At 37.9% G+C, this 23694-nt stretch overlaps 1 protein-coding gene across 1 annotated transcript; it reads left to right on the top strand.

Moving 5' to 3' along the window:
- Positions 1–946: 946 nt before the first annotated feature.
- LOC148655568 (uncharacterized) lies at positions 947–23694 on the top strand (the record flags this gene model as incomplete). Its single annotated transcript, XM_088644388.1, has 2 exons — positions 947–1831; positions 23293–23694. Coding segments are annotated over 2 exons (1287 nt in total), but the record flags the coding sequence as incomplete, so codon positions are not given.

Below are 23694 nucleotides of genomic sequence, written 5' to 3'. Positions count from 1 at the left end.
AGTGTTCATGTTGAATCAAATGCCTTTCTTTCTAGCAATCCAGATGGACCGGAGTGGCCTGTCTTAAACTTTGGTGTGAAGGTAAAAGAAAAATGATCCCCAGACTAGGACTTCACAAACATCACATTATTCCACTGTGTACAATCCCAAGGCCTCACAATAAAAGAATCATATTTAAGTTGTAATTAGCAAATATCATCCACTATGGCTTTTGTTGCTCAAAGAAAAAGGAATTTCCTATAAGTCTCAGATCACTGTTGGATAAGGCATTGTGGGTGACCTATTTTCAAAACTGTGGAAATAATTATACCTTATTTGGTCAAAAGTAGAACATTTAACACATTAACAAGTTCCATTGTTGAACTGCAATTCCTAGTGTTAAGAAAAGGTTTTGTAACTTCACTAATATTTTTTTTTTACTTAAACATAAATGTTTATAATGCCTAGAATATATAGTAGAGTTATCTGTTGTTTCATAATGCATCTTACTAACAACTGATATATTTGTATTAACATTTCTAATGAAATGGGTTTGATTTCAAGGGAACTAATAAGAATTTGTTTTATATAGTCCAGGGTAAATTATACCTAAAATTTAAAAAAGCTTCACAGTTTGTAATTTTACTGTCATTGTGAAGGAAATAGACATAGCAATGTTAATTTTTAATGATAACACAATAAAACAATAATCCAATAAAATTCGTCCTTGCCGGTTGTGATTCCTAATCTTTAAGTTATGATGAGTTCAGACATTAAGAACTACAGGTTAGTATACCGAAGCACAAAGGAAACTCAATACTCAGCTCTAATGGGTTAAATCAAATACTTTAAACACAGATGTCAAACAGTATAATTCCCAAAGGATTTCACCTAAAATTTAACACTTTTTCTTTCTTCTGGTAATACTCAGAGACTTCTACAACAGTGATCACGGAAACTAATTCTTTCTACCATTTCTTCCCTCCAACAACAGATTACCCTTTGCAACAACAACATCAAAGAAGCTAAGGATTATTTTCAGTTAACAACTCCACATCATCTTCCCTTTATAACAAACCTTATTAAGTCCCTCAATGCCAAACTCTGCCAGTTCCTCACTTCAGAGACGGACAGAAAACTTAATCGTCTTCTACAGACTAAAACCGTCAACACCCTTACTACCTCAACTAATCCTAACCTTGCGCTTACTATACCTTCTGGCCTTTCCCTTTCACAGGATGAGCGATCTCTTCTTAGCAAAGGCCTCAGTTTTGTTCCAGTCCCCAAGAGGCTGGACATCCCGCAAACCCAAGTCAACCTCAACCGTTTTCACCGCAGGATTCGGCTCAAAGCTCATTTTGCTGACGACTCCTCACCCGTATCGGACAACAAGCCGGTCACTGATGCCATCAACAATATCAATCCTAAACAGAGCTCTTGGACTCCCCCTTCTGGCCATTTTCCACCAGTTGATTACTTTATTAACCAATGCAACATTCAAGTCCCCAAGACCCTTTCCACACCCAGGAAACACAGGTCAAACCCCACCCAAGGAGAAATTCAGGTGCTCCAATCTCTCCGCAATAGGGATGATATTGTCATCAAATCAGTGGACAAAGGAGGAGCTGTTGTGGTGTGGCAAGAAGACCTGTACAGTAAGGAAGCATCCAGACAATTAACTGATACTTCTGTCTACCGTCCCCTCCAACAGGATCCTACCACTGACCACCAGAAGGAAGTGGTATCCACTATCTCTCTTCTTATCGGCAACCAGGAGCTCTCCCAGGAGGGAGGGAGAGAAGCTTGGGGTCAGAGCGCAGTGTCAGCCAGAGACAACCCTGGAGCAGTTGTGGTTAAGGGCCTTGTTCAGGGGCCCAACGGAGTAGGATTCCTCTGCCAGCCATGGGATACGATCCAGCAACCTTCCAGCCACAGGCACAGGGCCTTAGCCACAGAGCCACCACAACACCCCAGTTGCTATGTGTAACAGTAATTTGCACAAGATATGTGTAAATTACTGTTGCACATAGCTTAACAAAAACAATAAGATACACAAGCATGTAACTCCATTGTATGTATTTTACATATAAAGTGACATTTTAGCATCTTTACCCTGGCTGCTAGTTTGTTTTGAACAGATGTTGAAATACAAAGCAGTAAAAGATCTCACTCCTGCATATTTAAATAGACTTCTAATAATACAATGTATGTTAATAATATAGGCACCAAGGAGTGCAATCTAGAGGCAAGACGAAGGTTACTTAGTAGGTCCAGGAATCTCCAAAATAACAGCTACGGGACACTAAATTGTAAGCTGATTTCCCAAAACATGTACAGTAGGAGATGCCCTTCAGTCTCAGCTTTTAAGTCAAGGCTAAAACCTATTTCTGTAGGTGTTTTTTCACTTCTTGATTTAGCTTATATTAATATGATCATAAGAAAGGTTAACAAGAGGAGGTAACTTGACCCATCTAACCACTTTGGTAGTTAGAAATCAATCCCATGATCTTATTTATCTGTTTCTTTAACAGTGTCAGTGTATCATCTACTACAATATGGCTGGATAACTTGTTTGAGACTTTTATAATAATTTACAGTACATAAAGAAGAGTGTTCTGTTCTGTTTTTTTAAATGCATTACTGTGTACAGTAAATTTCACTTGAAGGAAAAATTGTTGTTTTCAGGACATCATCAGTGTATTGCTGAACAGTAAAGTTGCCCTCCGTTGACACCAAAAGAGATGTTGTGTAAAGGAGATGCGCCATCATTCTACCACTGACCCCCCTGGTTGGTTCGTAACAGTGTTACCCACAGTCTACCCACTTTTTCTTCTGTAATGTCTGCCAATGGAAATTCGTAATACTTCACCACTACCTGAAATGATCTCTGGCCAGAGAAGACCAGTGATTTAATCTCTCAGCTTTCAATGCATTACCCCTTGACAGCCCTGGTGCATGCAGATCAATTTCACAAAGAGAGCGAGCTACAGTCATTCAGCTGATGCACAGATCAGCTCTTCCTACATTGTCTCATGCTGTAGCCACTTCAGCCTGAAAAGGATCAGCCAGATGCATCAGACAGATGTGATGGTCCTGAGCCAGTGTGGTGACCTTCTACCGGCTACTTTCCAGGAAGTAGTCTGCTCCTCTCGGAGCTGGTTCCCTGGTATCTTTGGACCACTCTGTTTTGTTAAAACAAAACATCTGATTTTCTGGGCAGAATCTCGCACAGACAGACTTCTTTCAATCATTCTGAGAACAATCAGGCATTCAGAGCATGGTTGTGTCTTTCGCTGTTCTTGCGCTAATTAAATTCACCAGTTCTACTCATCTTGGCAATTTTAACTCAAATTCCATATGCTGACCAAATGGTCATTTAGTGAGATCACATGACTTGAGCTTTGTATTGTATTGCAAGGAACAATTCTGCTCAGCCGAGACAGCTCAAACCACACAGCACAATGCAGTATCTGCTCAGTAATAAAATGCATGCAGCCTATTGCATGTATAAACTATTGAGTTTTCAAAATTCATCGATACATATTTAACTGTGTATACTGTCATCCTACCATGTGCTTCATTGCACATCATCGTTCAACCCCAGACTGCTGACAGTGCTTAAGAAAAAAAATCTGTGTGATTAATCAAACAGTGATCGGTGAAGCCATCTGCATTAGAAGATTTAATGGCCACTACCAGCCACAAACCACCTCAGCCTCGTTGGTATCAATAATTAGCAAAAAGATCAGAGTACACGTTGGAGGTCCTTTAGTGCTAGAAATGAAGAATAAAACAAACAAAAAAAAACATGTGTACTGTATATATAACTTAATTTTAGTTATTAAGTAAGGGATTGTTCACCTTATGTGAACTTCTTTGCTCAAAAGCTTACTTCATTCGGAACATGTGGTAGTTTGTATTGCTGTTTGTATATTTCTCCACACTTCTAAACAGAGCTGACTTGGCAGCCCACTCTTGTCTCAAATGTTTAGCCAACATTATCCCTATTCAACTAATTTTAGAGTTAGGGTGTATTTAAATATTTGTTAAGTGATTTATGGAAGTTTTAAAAAAACACTTTCCCTATACTAACTTAACAATTAATGCATTTTACACTGTGGGGCAGCTGTGCAGGTGGGCTGCAGCTCTTGTGACATGGCCCTTTTTCGTACAGCTGATAACCATTCACTTGCAAGGGGCCAGATGAATCTGCTATCAGTTACAGTAAATAATAGAAAGTAACACAATTAAAAACTGGCACAGGCGCAGTTTCAGCTTTGCCAAATAAGACAATCCCAATGATTTAAGTTACATGGGATTTTCCATAGATTTTCCAATGAAAGCCAACTGAATGATGTAAGAGATTTACAGTGACATTTAGCAGGAATAAAACCTTTCTAGGTTTATTAGCATAACTTAGCATAAAGATTGATTCATCATGTGTGGAACAAATTTAGACTGAGTGAATCAGGAAAGGGGACAATACTGAAGATTTTAATTTAACTAGTAAACTGTTGTTTTTGTTGTTATTGAAAAACCTACCCAAGACACTGCCCACCTGTGGAATTCAGACTGGGTGCAAAAGACACCTGACACTTCTTTCATATTGTTGCTGTATAAAACAATTTTCCTGACAGTATAAATGATCTCATAGTTGTAGCCAATCAGTTATTTTTACTCCAAACTATAGCATATATTAATTAATAAAAATAAATAAATCTTTGCTCCTTAACAGTTGCATAGATAATATAATATGTGTAGACTTAAACATATTTAAAAAGCCAGAAAAATGTTTTTGAAAAAAAACTCCAGTCTTCTGGAGCTCTGAAAGAGATGTTGAATTCTGCCGACATTTATACACCGATATTTATAGACATCTACATCTTCGGGAATGGAATATCAGTGGTCATAGATGTTATATTTTCTCCACAACATCTATGAAAGCATCAAAAATTGTAGTTTTGTTTCGCAGAATTGATCCCTCCCAGATTAATAGTTTCCCAGATTGATACATCTCTAACAGTGAAATATATTAGCCTGTATTGAGATTTATTATTCTTTTCTTTTGCAATGATAACTACTCTATAAGCCAGCGTTTCCCAAACTGTGGGCCATGAAAAGGTCTCAGCTAAGCTGCCTAATCAGAAGATATTTTTTTTTGTAAGTGTGGAATGGGAGCTTTGCGTAGCTCCTTCCAGTATTGAACCAAATATTAAACAGTTATGTTCACTGAAAACAAGCACCCATTGCACACAGTTCAGATTCTCGTAAAAAAAAAAGGTGAAGACAAATTTTTCTCATTAAAAATGTAGTTTATATTTCAGTTAGAAAAAATGTTATTTCTTTCAATATGAGTGCTGATTATTTTAAAACCAGTGGTGTTCTGTGAAATGTTCACAGTAGAGCGTGATAAAAATAGAGTTAGGTTCACACGCTGAGTTTGAAGGCTTTAATTCTTCATTGTTCAAGATGTTAGAAACTAAACATTCATACTCAGGAACTGAATTTGTTTTTATGTGGATCAGAATAGTAAAAAGAATAGACATATTCACTTTCATATACTGTATATTGTCCCAGAAATAAAACTCTTTATAGCCTAAAAGCCTCTTAGGAAAATGTTGCATTTTGTCACAAAATGAATAAAAGGCAACATTTTAAAATGCTGAAACAAATTAACAAAAATGAGGAGCATCTAAAAACAAAATAGTTCACTTTTCTCATTGGCCAGGTCTGAAATGGTCTCTTTAATCCACGTGCCCTTCTGTTACAACTTTAAAGAGCACAAAATGTAAAACATGCATTGTGATAATCCCATCAGGAATATTTTCCAAACGCAGCAAATATTTCTAGCCTGGTATAATGTGCACTGTATCATGTTAGAAGCTTAGAATTATTCATCAAACTTTGAGGACAACAATAAAAAGGCCACTGTGAATATAGTTTCATGTGTCAAGTTTATTTAAGGATAAAGTTTGTTGGGCCTGGCCTTATACTCAAAGGTATTCTTAGTTCTACATCCTTCTTTAACTCGTGTTTTTTTTCTCTGAGTAATGTGTGCATATTGCATGAGCTACAACAATAGCATGCCATTCAAGAGTTTCTATAGGAATAATAATAAAATGAAACATAATTACAGCAAAAGTGAAATAACTTTGAAAATGAGAAACCATTTTAGTCCTAGTCTAGTCTAGTCCACTATATCATCTACCCACACTCTTTCTGATCGGACATTGATTCCCAACGCAGCTGTGCTGAAATCAGCACTTCGTACATGTGATTCATCAATGATATATTGATTGTACTGTATATTGTATTGTAGACTATCTTTATTTGGAATCGGTATCGGTATAGACTTTGCCTCTTCTTCGGGAACTCCCTCCTAATTTCCATTCTGCTTGCAAAACCTCCCCTGTGATGCCATCTGTGCTTGGACATTTCCTTCTTAACTTTTTCACCTCTTCTAGCAATTTTTCAATCTTTTCTATGTTCTTTGAGGGTGGTACAGTGTCTTTCAGTTCTATGATTCTAATTTTCTTTGTCTTTATCCTTGTAAAGGAAGCTGCAGCCCACTGTTTATCATTCATTACATTCTGTGGCATAAGGGAATGTCATACACTACCTGGCTGAAAGAACTGAACCTTCTTAGTCTTGAATAGAGAAGATGGCAAAAGGAACTGATTCAAGTTTTCAACATCCACAAAGGTATATATGAATTCAGAACAGTGGATTTCCTCTGAAATGACAGTGAAACATGGACCAGAGGACACAGGTGTCATCGATCGTCATCCCTCCTCTAGAGGGAGCCTCCTACCGTTTTACTGTGTCCCAGCTGTGTCCAATTCCCTTTCCCTTATTTAAGCCCAATGTCTCCGTTCCGGACTCAGCTCTGGAAGACGGACGTCTGAAGGCCAGTCTATCAACCAGGATCAGGAGCAGTCCGAGGGCAAGGCCTTTTCCCAGACATCCTAACCTACTTAGTCCGGGGCTCGGAGTGCCTGGTCCCGTTATGGTTTTAACCCTTCGTATTTCTAGTTCCCTGTTTCCTGTGTTAGTCTCTGATGGATCTCCCGGCTCCTGAACCTTGGACTGCGCTCTGATTTCCCCCCTTGGACTTCCTTTTGGACTCGTTCGCCTGCGCTCCCCCCACACTCCGGATCACTGTCTTCACCGCCCCCCTGTCCTTCATCCCGGCCATTCCTCGCCGTGTCTTCCCTGATGTCCTTCTCCAATCACTTCCGATTATACCGGACCGCATTGGATCTTTAACAATGCACTTCACGGGAGTCTGACTTGGCTCTCGTGACAACAAGTGGACACTATACAGTATGGGAGAACATTTAAAGCTGAGAGCAGGAAGCACGTCTTTACCCAAAGAGTTGTAGGCGTGGGAACAAGCTGCACAGCCATGTTGTTGAAGCCAATACACTATCTTCTTTCAAGAAATGGCTGGATGAGATTTTTGGATCAATTAAGTACTAGCTACACAATGGGCCTGATAGGCCCAATGTGCTCCTCTCATTTGTAACTTTTTTTTTGTTCTCATTCCATGACGCATTTCTCTCAATCTCTTGACACTTATTCTTCAGCTACATTTGCTCTCACTGCTTTTCGCACTGCATTGCTGAGTTGTTTGTATTCTTCATTCCTAAGCACATATTCATGTCTTTTCAATTGTGCTTCTTCCTTTCTATAACGTTTTTGCAGTTCTTCAGGGTTTCCTGGACTTTGATGTTTTTGGTTCTGTCTCGACAATTGTTTCCTTGATGTCTCTGTATAGTTCTTCCATCTTCCATTCGATCTTAGAAATGCCTTAGATCTTAAAAAATACAATCAATGGGAATTTAATCATAACATATATGCTGCACAAATATCTTACAGAAAACAATGTGACAGAATCTTATTCTTTTTACGTTTAATTAGTGAGGTTGCTAAAAATGCAGAGTTCTCCAGAAATAGATACAGAAGCTTGAAGGTCAAGGATTTTTAAAACATTGATACAGTAGTACATAAATAACTTAGTATTTGAGTGGTACTGTTTTACCTTCGGCTTATGCACGTTATCTTTTAGAATGACTACTTTTGAGATTTATGCAGTAAATGTATTTGTATCTGTTTCAATCAGATAACACAGTATTCTTTTTTCTGAGAAATGAACTGATCAGAGAACAGTGAGGTTTGTGTACAACTGGAAAGGAAAAGGTTTATGAGCACTCTGTAGAATCTGCCAAGAATATTCTTGGCTTCCAGACAGAGAGAATTAAGCATAAGGGGACCTAGAAAGGTTTAAATGTAATCTGCAGTTCTACTTCTGCTGCAATAATGTGTCTTGTATTTTACCAAAATAAATTTAGACATTTGTAGCTCTTTTATATTCTTATTCTGTTAGAATAATTTTCTTTTATATCATAAATTATTGCACTTTTCACCCTATATGATATTTTCAACTTTAATTGTTGCTGTTACTTTTTCTCCTTTGTTGGAGTCATGACTTTCTCCTTTTTGGGAATCATGTCATAATAACTGCTTGAAAAACTTAACTTAAATAACTAAAACACATACAGTTCCTACAGTATATCAGATTCAGATTATTTGAGGACAGTCCCTTACAAATTGTCTTAGAAATTTTACTTGGTGAATAAAGTAAAGGCACTGCCACATTTAAACAATGTATTATTATATTAAAAAATAAATATTAAATCACTGGAATTAAAAATGCTATATAATGCAGACTGAGATAAAACTTACAATAATAAGCATAGCAGAACCACATGCATTTTTGGTGTAGATTCACTAAAATTAGGTCTAGATTAAGTTAAAACTTCATTCCAATGGCCAGTCTCTGTTAGTGACAAGCCCAAAACTCAATGGTGTCTTTTATTTTTGCAGATCTTCTCTGCTTCTGTCCGAGGTATACTACCCCCAGGCACTAGTCTTGGAAAACTCGATTAATGGGTGGAGCAAAGTTTTAATTTAATCTGGGCCTAGATGTGATATTTTCCTAACATTTAAGATGACTGCATGTACAGTAGACTTTGGCAAGCAAATAGTCATTGCTTTGTTACTACACACATTAGAGTTATGTAAAACATTTTGGTTTTGCCACCCTGTGTCTCATTAAGGTGATATATTTCATGCAATGTGTATATAATGGAAGCCATCAGTATTGATCAGATATTTGTACAAATGAAACTGAGATCTTGCAGTCCCCAAAACCTTGATGCCACTCATACTGTATTTCAATGTTTGGATTATGTCTGTAAGCAACTGTAAACAAACAAAAGAAACCGCTAAAAACAAATAATGAGGAAAAAGACATACTGTACCTGCTTACAGATATGTGTTGAATCATAAAATAATGTGCCTCATTAATCATGGTATTACTGGCCATTTGTATCTCATAATTAATTGTTACGATTTGAGTGGGGAACTGTGGTCAGTATTTCACAATGAAAAGAAGAATAAAAAACATTTTGGCTGAAGTGATTCTCTCATGTGCACTCACATTCAGATCAGAATGACCTGTTACATGTTCAATTATTAATTTAAATTCATTTGGTTGTACTCAACATTTGGGATTACTGAGTGATCTTGCCGAGTCCAACCTTTATATCTATTTTTGTCAATGTTGTACTCATTAAACCCAAAATCTACTGTCCATCTCTTTGGTTCATTAATGTCTTATAACCTCAATCACCCTTCCTGTTTACTTTTCTTTTATCTGCCAGCGGCTGCTTGACAACCCCTGAGGCCCTGTGAACTGACCTACTCCCCGTAGGAGCAGGAGGTGGGCCGATCAGAGGATTAAACTGTGTGGCAGAAAATTAATGACCGGCTGGAGAAAGAATGAGGGAGGACTATGAGACCCAGGCAGATAGCAGAGGCAAGTGTTCCGGGAGGTCAGAAAGTTAACTAGAGAAGGTAAGAAGTCAAATTCGAGAAGTTGGTAGAGTACCAAATATGAGCTTCATTGCCTATTCCACTTTCCAAGGGATAGAGCTTTAGCAGAAATGAAGGCGAGTGAGAAATGTGTTGAAGCCACAGAACACTGGTTATTCTGTAGGCTACATGTTGTGGTGGCCACAACGCATTGTGATGCTTTCAGGTTTGGAGGCAATTTCTAAGTTGTTATCTTCCCAAGTGAGACTTGGGGGTGAAAAATCAGCTGAGATGCCTCTACAACCCCTGCAGTGAAAAAAGGTGAGGATTTCCCATATGCTGGTGTCCTGAGACTTATATTCACCACAAGAACAGTCTGTTGTTGTCTGTTGTTGCCTTCATTGACAGATCAGAAGCACGTACCCCAATGATTACAGCCATAATGCCTGATCTGCTGCCTCTTTACTACCACTCCACTTCATAACCAATAGTGAGACTACAATGTTTCTCTCTGGTTCCCATGTGACCACTTCATGGTCAATCCCTTGGAACATACCACTTTGTAAATTAAATATTTATTCCATGCTGATAAGAAAAGAGACATACCGTTCTGGCGGTGAAGCCATCTTCTGGTCTGTGAAATATTAGTAAAAATGTGTAAAATATTGATTGGCCTCATATAGACACATACACATGCAGTATGTGTAAAGTAGAGGGTAATTCCGTGCTGACAGGTCTCAGCCCTGACACTCCTTCAGCTGTGAGAGAGACAGAGAAAAGGTGTTGGGATTTGAATTGAAGGGGTGGGTAAGGAGAATAAAAGAAATGGCTTGAGAAAATTGGTGTGGCCGGTAAGACAGGGTGTCCAAAACCAAGCCCAAATTCCAGGAGCTGTGTGGAAAGATGAAATCTGAAATGAATGGAGAGGCTCTGAAAAGAAATTAGTGTGTAATTGAGAACTGGCAGAAGGTAAGAACCATTCGGGTGTCTACATATACTGCATGTGCATAGATTGGATACATACAGTAAATAGTGACCAATGTGTGCAGCCTCAATGCAGAACTAATACAGAAACAACAGATAACCCAAAGAAGCAGGGAAATACGTAGAAGAAAATAAAATCCCTTGCTACTTTTTAAGTTTAAGTTTTAAATGGATGTTGGTAAAGTGTCAGCACACTCTGCAGCAACCTCTTACCTACCTTTTGGGAACTCTGGTGAATTTGAAAGGATCATTCATCAGAGAATGTGCAATTTCTATAAGGACATGCACCCTAATGGTAAGCAAACCCAATACCCAGGAGTGGAGAGTTAGTGGTGCCACTATGCAGATCCCCCGGTCTTACTTTTATCTTTCTCCACACAAAATGATGATGGAGACCTTTAGGTCCATCTTCGCCGTGTCACAGCATACATTCCAGCTGGCCAAACTGCCGAAAGCTGAATTTCTTGAAAAGCGCACTGCCTCTGTTCTTTGTCATATTCATATGTCTGGCGGGGGCTCAAAACCCATAATTACTTTCCAGGGAGGAGGGAAATTTTAAATCTGACCGATTGTTTTGAAAGTGTCAGGAACGCCAGCTAAGCTCTGCAGCTCCATTGTCTTCTTGTTTTAGTTCAAGCCTCTAATAATCAGTTTCTATACCCGCATGCCGGTTTATTGTACATAGTTGTAACACGCAAACCTCTTTTACATATTTCAAATGTTTTTAATGTTTTCAGTTCATGTATTGATGGACTATGTATATTGGTATTGCCCTCTGTGGCAGCATTTTGTCCCCTGAACCAAATTGAAAGACTTACTGTACTGTGGTCCCCTGGTTAGTAAAATAAAAAAAAAGGTAAAACTGAGAAGCTTCTCAGCCAGACCCCCTCCCTACCCATGAAGCCTCTTGGGAAGGTTAGATCAGGACAGCTTAAGGAGAAGCAATTATTCTAACTTAGCTTCAAAATGCCAGATAATCCAAACCAACATGTTGTATGAAATATGTTAAATGTTAAAAGATATCATATGAATGCAAACCAAAAAAAAAAATTAGAGCTGGATTTTGTTAAGCATGAATTTTAACTATATAAGCTCATGGTGTAAAAATAATTTTATTTTTAAATAATTTGAAACTTGGTTAAATTGTGTGTGAATCAAATAACCTCTGAGTTATCATTATGTGACGATACCTGCCCAATTTAGAGTTAGATATTTCAAACTTTGCCTTTAAAGTTATTTTTTTAGGATTTTAGTAGGATATACTTTGTACCACTCATTGAGATCTACAGTGGTTTGTACAATGTATATCCTGCTGTCTACCTATTTTCCTATGATAGTACAGCTTTAATTACTACAATACAGAAAGGCTAGCTTCTGGCAGAGAAAGGATTTTTCCTATTGTGCTTAATACCAGACCCTTTTCTAAATATGGCAGATGACAGATAATAGTTAAATAATGAGTGAATTATTCACACCTTCACAGTGGTAAATAAATTGTTTAGTCATCATAGAATTTTTTTCATAGAAAAACAAGAATACAATTGATGTCATTTCAATTCTTGAGAAAATCTAAATGACACAAATGCTCTTTAAATCAAGCAGGTTGAAAGTACAACTAGATCTTTCACTTACAGTTGACCTTGTCTTCAGAAATACTGCAGCGCTTTTCATTTCAGCAGTGTGGTATTTTTCTGCTAAGCAATAAATTTTATTTGTATCCAGATTAAATAAAACTATTTTAAAAATAGTTTTGCTTTACACACTGATGGTGCCACTACATTAGAATTTGCCAAATACTCTTTCTTAAACGCATTTAATGATGTGATGGGCACTTTTTGCCAATTTCCCACTGAATATGCTTGACAGCCTCTGGTTAAACCAAATCATAGCTTTTATATTAATATGACTTGTGATTAGTGTCTAATTGTTTTCAGTAAGTTATTTTTTCCAGCTATCCACACACACAGCTATTATGTAAGAATATGCTATTATGTTATACATACTTTAGATACATTTCTGTGGCTCTCGTCTGTTTAAACAATAAAATTCAGTGCTTAATCCACAACTTGCATGAATGAGAATGCAGAAAACAGTTTTTCCAGTAAGAAAGGTTCTTGCCAGGTTCATATTTGGTATTTTTTCTCTCTAAGGCATTTCAGCATTGCTAAAATCTGGCTGTCAAATAACATCTGATATCACGCATATAAGTATTTTGATTAGTATTTTTCAATCTTGTCTTTTTATACAATCCTAAAGAATAACACAAGACCCTAACGAAGGTTACAAGCAAGTGTTGGATATTCAGTGTATCTCGCCAGTTTGGGTCATAAACAGTTAGAATACTTTAACTGTATCTAATATATAGTTATGTAACTTAGACTGTAACTAATATATATATATATGACTATGTACATATATTGTTTATTGTAAATAGACTAAATATCTACTGTACAATAGTGTGTATATACAGTATAACCTATTATATTTTATTCCAATAGTTTGGAACAATAATCCCCACATTCTATACATTCCAAAGTCAGAAAGAAAAATTATTAGAGAGCTTTTAGTGGTTTTAAGAGTGTTAATGGAAAGCATGATATCTCATTAGCAGTATACATATAATATATGTTTGTTTCTAATTTGTTCGACAGACTCTTATCTAAAGCGACTTGTATTTCCATGTATTTATAGAGTTGGGGATTTCACTGGAACAAGTCCTTTGCTCAGCAGTATGACCACAGCATTTCACTAGGATTTGAACTCAAAACCCAGTATAAGTCCAGAATACTACTACTCCACTTATACATTCTACATACATACATATATATATTATATGTGTGTATGCTTCCCAAACGGGGTGATTACCTTCAAGATTCGGTGGAAACTCCTATACTGTACCATCCGACCTGTCTATCCCATAAACAGTATTTATCACTGCTGTGAATAGAGCTGATTCCTTCAACTGCTTTGCTTTGTCTGTAGAGTACTACAGTACCACTCAGCTCTTACACAAGTACTGATCATATCATACAGATCAGACAAGTTTCTCTGTGGCCCACCTGCAGTCATTTTGGTTATCTCCTGAACAACATGGAAATCTGTGCACTGGCTGTACACCTCCTTGCAAAGAGACTAACTCCCCCTGGTTACATTAAAAAACATCACTCAAGTGCAGGTTCTTATTACTTCATCAAGCAATGACTTGAATTAAAATTCTTCTCCTATCGCAGCTGTGCTGGCCTTGGCCATGAGCTGGATGAGAGCTACCACATTTTCCTGTTAATATATGATTAAAATATGGTGGTGGGAGGATGGTGGATGGCAGGAGAACTTCTTTCTGTGGCAGGGCGATGCCATAATCTGGCTCCAGGTCTACAGCTGTCAGAGGGTCAGACTCCTGATTTTAATAGAGAACCTGCAATTCTCCAAAATGTTTCAGAACAGCCATCTGGGGCCCCTGCTCATTTCTCCAGTTCTATTATTCATACTAACAGCTACTATACATCAGCGTTAAAATCTGTCAGATTTCTCAGTTCAATGTGTCATCAAATAAATTATTTTCTTTTTACCAGCTTCTGGGTTTACAAAATCCAGTCGAAGCCATTACGCAGGAGACAGCTGTTAAATATCAAAACAACTTTCTGAACGTTATTTTCCATTTAGTTTTGGGAGGAAATCAGAATTTACAACAACATTAAGTTGATTTGTGAAATTATGGGGCACTGCTTGAATGTTCCTCCTAAATCAAAAATTAATATATTTGAATGAAGAAAAACAAAACTGTCTGGACATTGCTTTCATATATATTTGGATTTTATATATTTTGGGCTTGTATATATTTTTTTCATGTTAAAAAAAGTATTCAAAATATTTAATTTACACAACAAAGACAATCAATATCTCTCCATAATGATCAGTCGGGTATGAATACATTTCTACAGTTCTTACAATCAGTGAATGTAGGTTACCAGCTTTGACTCCAATTTCAGCTGAATTAAACATCAAAGCAAGGTTGGACCCGGTCAGTACCAGGAGAAGAGGTTTGTTAGCAAACTCAGGTTCCTGCTTTCATTTGAATGGGATGTTAAATTAAGGTTCTGACTGATTTAACCAGTAACTCTGGTTACTGGGTCATTAAAGAACCCATACTAGTGCTTCTTAGATATATGTTTTACTCAATGACCTGCGTAAACTTCACATTTTGCTTGCGTAAATCATCAGAATATAAATATATGAAAGGCTGAAAATACATTTAGACCATAGTGCCCATTTGGTTGCTTGTCGTTTCAAGTTTGGAGAATTCTATCTGTATCATTCTTAAAGGATCCTGGGAGTCATCTTCAACCATTAATTCCATACTGCCACATTCATTTATAAGAAGAAGGGGGTAATGTTTTTTTTCTGGCCTTAGATGTAATTTTAACTTACAGAGACTGTTCCTTGGTACACATGTTGCTGTTGCTAGGAAGTTCAAATGTGTAAAACATCTGCCCGTATGTTATCTGGCTGTCTTATTTCAACATACTGGTCATCTTTATTTGACTGTCCCAGAACGATGATGAAACTGAAGAAAAAGTGAAGTAAAGTAGGAATTGTTTGTTTTTTGGTGTCAGTGCACAATCCTGGTCAGCTTCTACATATACAGGAATTCACATTGTCTTGTTTGTGTTCTTTGGTGATCGTCTAAGGTAGGGAGCAAATTAAATTTACCACCATAGAACATTGGGGGGCTTTTCCAGTCCAGAAAAAGAACTATTAAGGCATTCACTGAGACTCTCTGCTCTTTTGTTGCAACACAGGTGTGTGTCCTATATTCCTGCTGGGGTAGTGATTTCTTTTCTTATTAGATGATCCACAGAAGAACATGTCACTGTTGATCAATGCTTGTTCTGCCATTAACATCCTAAATGGTCTCATGGTTGTTACAAGCAGCCATATGTCATTTGTGATGGATACTCTGGAAGAATGCATTTTATTTTGTAAATTCAACGAAAACTCAACAACAATCTGGACTGTTTTTCATCATGGGGTCAGCTGCTCATCTTAGGTTAAAATACAGTATCTCCACATTACTTGGGAAGGAGAGGGAGAAGTTAGTGTAGATATCTCTACAACAGTAAAGATACAATCAGAACTGGCATAGTTTCCTCGGACTTATCGACATAATATCAAAACTCACGCCTTCTTACACCGTATGAAACAAATCACTCTTTTTATTGAAACATCATGGAAATAACCACCACCAGATGCTCAGAGATTCCTCTGCTAACAAAAGCTTTAACAAATAAAAATAAATACTGAAAGTGGACTTCCCAGATGTAGAAACAGTTAAGTGCCCTTAGTTATTAAGAGTGATTGAGCATGGAATAAATCAAGTATTTTCACCCATCCAAACCCAGTCCTTGATGGTGACTTTCCATTGGATTGGTGAATAAGGAAATAAGGACTGTGGGAAACAGAAAACTGCCCTCAGGAGATGCATTTGGAACTGGTGATTAGAAGGAGGGTCAAACTTGTGATTTCAGTCTTGGCTTCTGCATTGGTGCATGTGGGTCCTGCCATTCTTCCCTCACCTCTTTGAGGCCCCTGAAACCCTTTCCTCGTCAAGAGGCTTCAATTAAGCTAATCCGAGTCAAATAATTTCTGTACGCTAGTGTAAGTAGACATTGCTTAAGATACTATTTGCATGTAAAAAAAAGTTTTTTTAGCCTCCTGAACAAGGATGCTGTTTGTTTTGATGGCTATATACAATGCTTCTGCAAGCACAACTTGCTCCATTGATCCTGTATTGTACAATGTTTGGCACATTGGCAGGACAGACACAGAAACTGAATGACCTGCAATAGCAGTAGACTTTCCATGAACAAAAACAGTCAAGTTAAAAACATGGATCTGGAGGAAAATCTGAGAATACATTCTGAGGAGCCACTTTTTAAAACAAAAGGCCAGCCCAATGAAGATGTAATTTTTTGTGTAACAACATAATTCAGGCTAGATTTGTACCTTCCTGCTAGTTGCCTATTTGAAAACACTCATGTAAGAATTAAAGGGGGAAGACGCTGTGTCTGGGTAAAAACAAGTTACATCATTTTAGGAGTGATTTTAGATACAAATTGTCCCTTTGGACTGATGCTGTATTATGTCTTTAGTTGGGTATTTCAAGTTAAAAACAAACCTGCGGTACTTATTGCACAGAAAATATTTTGTCTAGGTATCACCTGTTTTTACTTTGAAAACAAAATAAACAGTACTGTCACAGTATTTGCACAATATCTTATTTGTCTGTAATAATTTTCAAGTCTAAAAAGCCACTATAGGTCAAACTACCCAAGTGATCCCAAGTGTACCAGGAATGTATAATACACTATATATTTTATATGCACTAATAGAAGAGAACACATACAGTATAGATGAAAGGTAAGATCTGTTTCTGACCTTTTATTGTCCATTTATTTGGATTATAAGACTTGTCTGATTGAAGACTTTTTGCCACACAAAAGAGGTGGAATAGTACAGTTTGTGACCTTAGATGTTGATATGACAATTTCCACTATGTGTTATGTATCATTCTGTGATGTATGACTAAACCATGTGGTAATGGAATGTTATTACTCTCAGTAATAGCTCAACAAAACTGAGTCATAATGTCCTGGCGCTCACAAAATGTTTCGGCTGTCTCCAAATTAACAAACACTGCTGCGCCTTTTTAACAATAATATTAATGTCAATGTGCTACTTAAGATGGCTAGAGATGATTGCTTTATGAAAGGTGTGGGCCAGCCTTTCAGGAGGAGTGATGCCATGGGAGGGGTTTCTCCCCTCTGCTGTCATTGCTAATTGCTTTTGGTTTTTAAACATTAAGCTCCATATTGTTTTCTGAACACCACTTCTTCCAATTTTCCAGGTTCAAAGCACAGGCTTTCTGGAATCATTAATTAATCCCAAAACAGGGCTATTATCAGCAATTGGCCCTGCAATGTGCTGCCATCTCTTTTAATGAAGTGCAGCTGGGATGAGTTTGGCATGCTTGCCTAATCAGCCAATAAGCTAATTTCCTCATAATAAGTCCTATTTTCTTAACACCATAATGCACGCTGGAGCTGGCCTCATGCCTCCTGACACCATCTGTGCTTGACCCTGTCCAACACTGTCAATTGTGAACCAAGTGGAGTACAGGAGAAAAAACACACTTTTGAAGGATGCCAGTGTTCATTACACTTACTTTTATGAGCTGGTTAGTGAAAGAGGGACATCAGGGTATCCTGGGGATTCAAGTTGCAGCCTCAAAGCTCTCAGATCTTTGGGTCTATCTTGTGTAAGAGGACCAGAGGAAGGGTCATCCTGGACAGGTATTTTAGGAATGATCTGCTCGCTATACTTGACTTAGACCTGACCAAGATGGCCGCTGAGAGAAACCAGCTGACCCGCAGATGGAAAGGGCTCAGTCTGTAAGACAACGAGACGCAGGTGGGTCTCATCAGGAAACAAAATATATATGCCCCGGAAACAGTGAACCGGCGTGGAAGCCAGTAGGTGAATGCGTGTTGGAGAAGAGAGTGGAGTTTGTTCGGAGCGGACAAAGACTTAAGGACAACTAAAATAAATAGGTCAAATAAAAAAAAAAAAAAAAAATGATCATCTTCGGTCTCCAGCTCAGTCACATTACCTAATTGAGATATTTCTGAATAAGTCCACAAAAAGGGACTGTCCACAAAAGGGAGGTCTGTGGAGTGAAATTGCGACCTGCAGGTAATACACTGGCCAGACACAGGAAAGTGAATGTCGAATGAGGGGTGGATGGCTAGTGGCGATTTTGTAAATGTCACGGTACAGTGAAAAAAGTAACCTGAACTTTTGAGGCCTCCCACTGAGAGAGAAAACTAGTCCGTAAGAAACCAAACAAATGAATCCAAGATGAAGGCATCATATTATCCCAACTGTACAACGCTGATGAGATTGCTCTCTTGTGGTTCACTGCCAGAGAATGTCCCGGCATACAAGCACTAGACGTCTACGCCAGGGTGTAAAATCAGCAAGGGAGGATCTCGGCATTCTTGTGTACAGATGCAAACGGCTCAAAGATTGACATCTGTAGCTGTTGGCAAGTCACAGAGACTTGAATTGACTTGAAAATAGAATTGTATCTTTTTTTTTTTGCTTCGAATATCATCTCATTGGTAATTCAATGGACAACCGGCAATACCAGACACCCCCTCTTACTTTTACTACTAGTCTGGTAAAGCGAAGGGGTAAAACAATGCAATATGCATTTCATTGTGCACTCCTGCTTGTCCTGAACACACTCCTTGCACACGACTCTTTATGACAGTCCATTTAGCAGTTGAGAAAACATCTGAGTTCTCATTTAGAATAATGTGTACAATTTTGGGCTCCACTTCATAGAAAAGATATTGCTGCTTTGGAATCAGTCCAAAGAAGAGCAACCAGGTATATGCCAGGGCTTAACAAATGTCCTGTTCTGAAAGGCCAAAGGAACTGAGCTGCCAAGCCTGTTGCTGAACCTCTTCTCCTGGTTTCTTTCAAGAAACAGCTGGATGATATCCTTGGTTTAATTAACTGTGAGCTTCTGTACCAAACAAGCTAAGTGGGCCGAATGGCCTCTTGTCATTTGTAGCCTTTCTCATGTTCTTATGTAGGATAAGCAAACTGGAGGGGCTGTCAGTCATGTGCCTGGAATGGGCTTTGGGTTGATGGCAGTAAATCATAGGTGTCAGGAAACCCATTGACTTGAAAGTTGCTTTCCTGAAGAGGAGGGAATCATGCCATTGTGGAATGTGTATGATTGCGTAATGTGTAATGTGCTCATTTTCCATTTCTTTAAGTGTAATATAAAATAGTCATTTTGGTCTATATTACTTCACATATTGCTCTTCTTCCATATATCCATATTCTAACAAATGGGAGTAAATAATTTTGTTTTTTACATTAGTGTTTCAACTAAATTAATTTTGATACAATTACAACTGTGCTCAGAAATATCCATAAAGAGAAAATATAATTTTGGCGTATATTTAATTTGGCACTAAATGAAATATTTTAACAATATGTTTTTAAAGCGGTTGATTTTTGTGCATTCCAAAATAAATCTTTTGTGTCTTTCTTGGGGCTTATCTTTTCCATGAACAACAAAAAGGTATTCTATTGAAATTCCTCTTTGCTGGGGAGAATTTGTGTTCTACTGCTAATAATTTGTGAGTACATTTTAGTGTTTATAAATTATGTTAGTCTTCAAGATGGCTTTTGATTTCTTTTATTTAAGTTTGTTCTTAATTTTTCTGTTTATTGTTTGTGGCTTACAATCTGAAAAAAATATATGTTTTAATTTTGAATATAAAGACAAAGAGAAGAATACCCATTCAAATAATTCTAATAAAGCAGGTTAATAATATACAGACATCAGACAAGGTTTTCAAAGAATACTGTGCTCATCATTCATTTTTAAAATGTCATATTGCCAGATATTTTCTGTTGTTATATACTGACCCAGTTAAGAATTTGCCAGTTGTTTTTGTATATCTTGGCACACAGCAGTGATTCCTGTACCCACACAGGGAGAACAAGAAGGGACAGACTGACTCCACTGACCTCTGACCAACCCATCAAGCCATTCTTCCTACAAACCTATGAGAGACAAATAGAATAATTTGAGCTGATTAGAGACTTGTAGAGTCTCTCATGTCCCTGGGGGCCTGCAGGAGCTGGAGCTGCAGGAGATGGGGTTCATTGTTTCATTAAGAGCCCACACATCCCAAACTCGTGCCAGCAAAACCTAGCCAATTGTACACTATAGATTGCAGAATAATGGTTACAGTTAGCTAGTGACTTGACGCAGCTCTAGATCATAGAGCTCACCTGTGCTCAGAATCAGCACCATTACTTTTTGAGCCCTTTGGAAGTTCACTGATATTGTTTTAGTGCTTTACCTGTCCCAGATATAAGTAAATATCAGAGAGAAAAAAGCTATAATTGAAAACTTTTAACAAAGGAGAGGAGAGCAAACACCCAAAGTGGACAAGGTTCTGTTTGCCTGGACCGGTTCAAAAGAGCAGTGATGTGGAGCAGTGTTAGACAGTGCCCCCAGGTGAGACATTGCTGTTATACCCTTGAACAAGGTGCTTCAGCTGAGCTGTTCCAGTAAAATATTCACCTGAATTCATGGTTGCCAATGTAAGATGTTTTTGAACAAAAGTGCCAGCCAATATAGAGCTGCAATCGTCACAATTTGGTGTCAGTAACACCATAATCATGAGACACCTCAGAATGCGCAACATTGTACATCTCACATATTGAAGAGATTACAAAAAGCAAGAACTGGGTCACGATACAAATGGAAGAAATCGCACCTCAGTTCAGTACATAGAGACAGTTATCACAACTTAGGATATCTGAAACTCAGCTTGAAGGTTAAGGACCTTTGGAGAAGCACAGGATTCCAGATCCTATAACACAACATTTGAAATTCATCCTTAAAAATGACTAGATCCTGCGTGTTGCAATGTCTGACAAAGCCAACTGATCGGCCAACTCTTTGCAAAAAGAAGCTACTTCTACAATGACATCTTTGGATTATTGTTATTCACAATTATGGCCAACCAATAATTTATTTTATTGTGTCTTCAGAAGCTAACAAAATCTCAGATCAGGCCAAAACCTTAAAATCAAAGCCCAAAAACTGCAAATCCCAGATATGTTACTTACAGTGGTTTGCATAATGCAATCCTGATTTTAAAATACTTAGATCAATATAAAGACAAATTACAAATTGATTACACCTCTTAACGTGCGGAATGTTTTATCTGCCAATCTATGGCAAAATGACAGACACCGCTGACAATCTGTTAGAATGAATGGAATGTTTATTTAGGAGTAACAGAATGTTCTTTGGATGTGTTTTACGTCACTGCCACCCACTGTTTTCCCCCACATATGGGTTGTTAACTGGAATGTGATCCCCTGGTTGGTTCTTGATGACAAGGGTCACTTCATTAACACGTTTTACACTGCAAGGGAACATATGACTGGGAGTCTGCTCGAACCATTACAAACACCCCTGAGTGAAAAAGGAGCTGACATCGATGTATATTTTTTCTACGCTTCAAACAATACTTACAATGGGGATTTTTCATTAATCTACTCTTTCTTTCTAAGCAATAAAGTCATTCCTGTTTTTCCCTAAAGACTCCAGAGTCCATTTGCAAAACTTTAATACACATCTTATTCCACTTTTACATCTGACTCCACTGTAGGTAAGCATGAATAGATTTTAAAAATTGGTCTTTTATGCTTACTAAAATGTACAATTAGCTTAAAGATATACAGTGAAAGTTACACCGAGATACAAGTCAGAGAAATGCACAGAACTTACTGATTTTTAGTTACTGGAAAAATTAACATTTGTTGTAAGTGTTGATAAGCAGAAAATTGTTATTCCCAGTAAATGAGAGATTAACAAAACCTACGTCAAAGAAAATTACATACACTGTAGTGCACTTTTAGCAGAGTTTGTTAAAATCTAATGTTATTCTGCTTTTACTATGCTAAATGTAGTTTTTAATATTACTATTCAATAATTTAATTCTGAGGCATTGCAATAGGTAGGTGATGGAGTCATGACTTAAGTTTTCCAAGGGAGCAATCCACAGATAAAAATAAAAGTGACCTTTCTTTAGAGAGGAACAGTTTAAAATAAGCTGAATGGGATAGATATGGAATCAGTAGAAAAATAGACAATGACTGGCATTAGTTTGAAGATATTCTGCTTGAAACACAAAATACTTCCATCCCCTACGTTAAGCAAATCAAAGGCAGGAAAATAGAGACCCCAAATTAATAAATTAATATATGTTACAATGGAAGATAAAAATGGCAAATCTTTAGATGACAGGGAAATGGCTTATGTATAGTATTTAGTTCCATATAATACACCCTGAATATTATACTCAGGTGTTTACCAGGAAAGGACCAGGAACAATCAAAGGGGTCTACGGACCTTCTTTCATTTGTAACCTTTCCTATATTCTTGTGTTTTTATATTATGTTGCAGGTTATGGGGTCTATAATTAGAACATAATTCCAGCATGGTCTGTATGGCAATGAGATTCCAATGGACAGCCAAGACGGATTTATTAACGCAGGTCTGGATTATTTATCTCGTTTTGTGAACAAGTAACAGCAGCAATGGATACAAATGCAGGATAAGGTATAGATTATTTAGACTTTTGGTAAAGTTCTTTGTAAAAGATTAGTTCTCAGGTTGGAGGCAGTAGCCATTCAAATTGATGCTTGTAGTTGGATCAAGCAATTGTCTCCTGAGTGGCTCATCCTGTAATAGCATTTGCCTGTGTGCCATGATCACAGGTTTCAGGCTGGCTCATGTCATGGATAAGACATAGTCTTAGTCAGGAGCCAGCCTTGATTCTATGATCATTTCAGCAAGCTGTTTTCAGTGGTGTCAGTGACAGAGCAGAGACCACAAGCATTGAAGCCAGGATCCTGAAAGTTCAGCTTCGTTGGACAGGACATGTTATAAGTCTGGAGGACTCCCGAATCCCCAAACAGCTACTGTATGGCGCGCTGTCGCTGGGCAAGAGAAACCAAGGCAAGCTTTGTAAGAGATTCAAAGACTGTGTGAAAGCCAACATTGCACATGCCGGGCTTTCTCCCAAGCAATTGGAGCGGAGCGCACAAGACCAGACTGGCTGGGGCGCCTCGGTAAGACCACAACATCCTCGAGGAGAGGCGTCGAGCGGACCTGATGGCTGCCCGCGAGAGAAGGAAAGCTGTGACAACAGCTCCACCAACAGAGCCAGGACAATTCCCCTGCCCCCATTGTGA

This window comes from Lepisosteus platostomus, chromosome 8 (assembly GCF_059453375.1).
Source record: "Lepisosteus platostomus isolate fLepPlt1 chromosome 8, fLepPlt1.hap1, whole genome shotgun sequence".
In the NCBI taxonomy this organism is placed as follows: Eukaryota; Metazoa; Chordata; class Actinopteri; order Semionotiformes; family Lepisosteidae; genus Lepisosteus; species Lepisosteus platostomus.
The sequence above is the reverse complement of the archived record's forward strand: the minus strand, read 5'-3'. Positions and strand labels throughout refer to the sequence as shown.